The 3,816-nt window shown below is 50.1% G+C and overlaps 1 protein-coding gene across 1 annotated transcript; it reads left to right on the top strand.

Moving 5' to 3' along the window:
• Positions 1-1,283: 1,283 nt before the first annotated feature.
• LOC104985676 (olfactory receptor 12-like) lies at positions 1,284-2,235 on the top strand (the record flags this gene model as incomplete). The annotated part of the gene is made up of 1 exon (XM_010835943.1): positions 1,284-2,235. A coding segment is annotated over exon 1 (936 nt), but the record flags the coding sequence as incomplete, so codon positions are not given.
• Between the last annotated feature and the right edge of the window lie 1,581 nt (positions 2,236-3,816).

Genomic DNA, 3,816 nt, shown 5'->3' with positions numbered 1-3,816 from the left:
AACTCTTTTTTCAGAGAGAGGTAGTGGGGGACAGCCCCCCATAAAGTCAGAGGTGTAGGTGAAAGCACAAAGCAGAAAGTAGGCAGACTCTGGTTTGGGGGGTAGATGCTCGAGAATTCCCAGGGAGACTCCTGAGGCTTGATCCCGCCTTTGCGTATGCCAAGCCTCCTTCCTCATGACCTTTGCCACGGGTGGAGCTCGCTCCCCGCACAGAATCTTTGAATTCACCACAGAAACACCTGCTTCTTGGGGTGTGGGGCTGAACAGGTGTACCACACTAGCCATCTGTCCCCACTACATGTGAATGATCCCTGCGGGGTGGGCAGCAGGGATCCATCAACTTAGTACCAACAGGATACAGTACAGACCCCCTTCCACCCCTCCACCCATGCCCCTGTCAGCACAGCAGCTCCATGAATCAACACGGTGGCCAACTTATATCTGTTGCACAGCCCTGCTCTGACCTTCTGAACGGTCTGTGCTGTGACAAAGGCAGGGAGCAGAAAGACCTCAGAGAATTCCAGAGAACAGACAGAAGCCCAGATCTCCATAGTTCCAAATGGAAGAGGCTGTTCTGAAGTGATTTGCAGAACATGGAGTGTGAGTCGCCAGTGACAATGATAAGGAGGGCATGCCCGTCTCTTCAAAGTTGGACTGTTCCTTTTCCATGATTTGGCAAACATCTGCACGTGGGCAGAAAGCCCCATGAGAACCTCAAGGGTGCAGAGAGCTTTGCAGATGAAATGCCACTGTGGTCCAGGCTCAGAGGCCATGATTCTGAGATGGGTCTCAGAATCTGCAGGGGAGACAGACACAAAACACCTTCATTAGCCTGGTGATGGCGGGTCTTTGCTCTCCTTCCAGTTTGGCCTGGAGATGAAACCATCACTAGGTCAAGTCCTGGTGGGCCGGGCATCCTCAGTAAACGTTTCTGAAATCAAGGAATGATTTTATAAGGAACAGAAAGTATAGGATTAGCTATGGGAGCATAGAGTGGAAATGGCAAAATTCAGGAGCATCCTTGAGGGGAGGAGAGCATTTACTTCAAAGGAGGAGATAGGGGGCTGCAACTCCATTCTTGCCCTGGAGACTCAGCTCTGTAACCCTCCTGGCACTCACCCCACCCCTGTGCTAACAACTCAGAGGGTTCCACAGAGTGAGTTCTCCATGCATATTTATGAATTTGTGAGTCACAGGCAATACTGCCCTTTCAGGTCAGCCTGAGCTCATCTGGAGGGAGAACTGGGCAGCTGGTGGCCTCTTGGTCAGTTGGCAGTGAGTCATCAAAGGGTCAAGACCATGTCACCCCACAGAAATGGAAACCTCTCAGTGATGCCTCTGCAGGAGTTTGTGCTGGATGGATTTGAAGGTGGTCTGCAGACCCAGGCCCTGCTCTTTGCTCTGTTCCTGGCCCTGTACATGGTGGTCGTCCTGGGGAACCTCACCATGATTGTGGTCATCACCCTGGATGCCCGTCTGCACTCCCCAATGTACTTCTTCCTCAAGAACCTCTCCTTCTTAGACTTGTGCTACTCATCTGTCATCTACCCCAAGGCCCTGGCCAACTTCCTGTCCTCCTCCAAGGTCATCACCTTTAAGGGATGTGCCACCCAGTTCTTCTTCTTCTCCCTGCTGGCTACCTCTGAGACTCTCCTCTTGGCTGTGATGGCCTATGACCGCTTCGTGGCCATCTGCAGCCCCCTGTGCTATCCCATCTCCATGTGCCCTTCGGTCTGTGCCTGCCTGGTGCTGGGCTCCTACTGTGGGGGCTGCCTCAACTCCATCCTGCAGACCAGCTTCACATTCAGCCTCCCATTCTGCAGCTCCAACCACATCGACCACTTCTTCTGTGATGTGCCTCCTATGATCCAGGTTGCCTGTGCTGAGACAACCCTCAATGAGCTGGTCTTGTTTGGCCTCTGTGGCCTCATCATCGTGGGCACCACATTCGTGGTCCTCACCTCCTATGGCTACATCACACTGACCATCCTGAGGATGCGCTCAGGAGGAGGGAGACACAAGCTCCTCTCCACCTGCGGCTCCCACACGACAGCCGTGTCCCTTCTTTATGGGACTGTCTTTGTCATGTATGCCCAGCCGGGAGCTGTGGAGTCCATGGAGCAGGGCAAGGTGGTCTCTGTCTTCTACACCCTGGTCATCCCGATGCTCAACCCCCTCATCTACAGTCTGAGAAACAAGGAGGTGAAGGATGCCCTGTGGAGACTGGGGCAGAGACACACAGCCATGTGAAGGAGGGTGACCAGAGGGGGACATCCAGTATCCTGAGGGCTGGATGGAGAATTCAGAGACAGTGAACCATGAGGAGCCCCTCAAACCTCTTCCACTTCTGAATGGAATGGGATGTCTTGAGGACTCTGATCCATTTATTCAATCACATTGCTTGAAGGCATTTATGAAGCAGACATTCACTATGTGTGAGATGCAGAGATGGACAAGGATGCTCTGCAACCAGAATTCTCCATGTTGCAAGAAGGAGCAGTGACTCAAGTCACATGAAGACTGAATGAACAGGGCAGGAGGCAGGGGCGGGTCTTGTCCCCTTTGTGTATCATGGTTCTCTGGGTCATTCCATGGGTTTTGGTAGGAAAGAAGTCAGATATATGTGCATTGATCAAACTTGGAAGAAAAGGTGTTTGCATGCAACATACCTCCATCTCCTAACCCCGCCTGGGATGCAGGACTTCACCATCACCTGTTGGCAGGACATGACCGTCCACTGAGGGCCCTCCAGTTGACCTTTTTCAGCCCACTTTCAACACCACCAAAGAGATCTGTTCAAGATGATAATGGCCAAGGTGTTCCCCGTGGTCAGTAGGGGTGAGTAGGAATAGGCTTGGCTTCAGTGGCTCAGGGCTGACAAGCAGGGCCTGTCAGGGAGGAGCCAGGTCAGTGGTCTGGTGAACGTGGTGGTTCTACTTGAGGACAGAAGCACCCCTGGGCTCCTGCTCCATCACACCAAGGGCACGGATGACACTATTGTTAGGGATGATGACCCCAGCCACAGCACCACCTTCCAAGTCACAGGATGGAAGACATGAAGCATAAACACATGTACAATTTTGATATATCTTCAGAAAAAATACTCAAATCATATCCATTCAGGGAGTTCACTACCACCCAGGTTGAGAATGAGAAATTCACCCAATTTTCACAAGATCTTCTCACCTCATTCTATTCGTTGCCTACCAGGGTTAGCGGGAATCCTGCTTCTAACACACAGATTAGTTTTGCCTACTGTGAACATTCAGTGAATAGCACCGTAGAATCATCCAGTTTATCTTGTGTGCCTTTTTTTTTTTTTTTTTGGTTAACATATTTATGACATTAACCCATGTGACTGCCCATAATAGTAGTTCTAATTTTTCATTACTACATAAGATTCCACCATATGAAAATATCATAATTTATCCATTCTACCACTGATGGCCATTCAAGTTTATTGAATTCAGTTCAATTCAGTTGCTCAGTTGTGTCCGACTCTTTGCAACCCCATGGACTGCAGCATGCCAGGCCTCCCTGTCCATCACCAACTCCCGGAGTTTACTCAAACTTATGTCCATGGAGTTGGTGATGCCATCCAACTATTTTATCCTTTGTCGTTCCCTTCTCCTCCCACCTTCAATCTTTCCTAGCATCAGGGTCTTTTCAAATGAGTCAGTTCTTCACATCAGGTGGTCAAAGGATTAGAGTTTCAGCTTCAGCATCAGTCCTTCCAATGAATATTCAGGACTGATTTCCTTTAGGATGAATTGGTTGGATCTCCTTGCTTCTACAAAATTTTTTACATGTCTTTTG

Source organism: Bison bison, unplaced genomic scaffold (genome assembly GCF_000754665.1).
Source record: "Bison bison bison isolate TAMUID 2011002044 unplaced genomic scaffold, Bison_UMD1.0 scf7180017845594, whole genome shotgun sequence".
NCBI lineage: Eukaryota > Metazoa > Chordata > Mammalia > Artiodactyla > Bovidae > Bison > Bison bison.
Note: the sequence above shows the minus strand (reverse complement) of the source record. Positions and strands in the feature narration are given on the sequence as shown.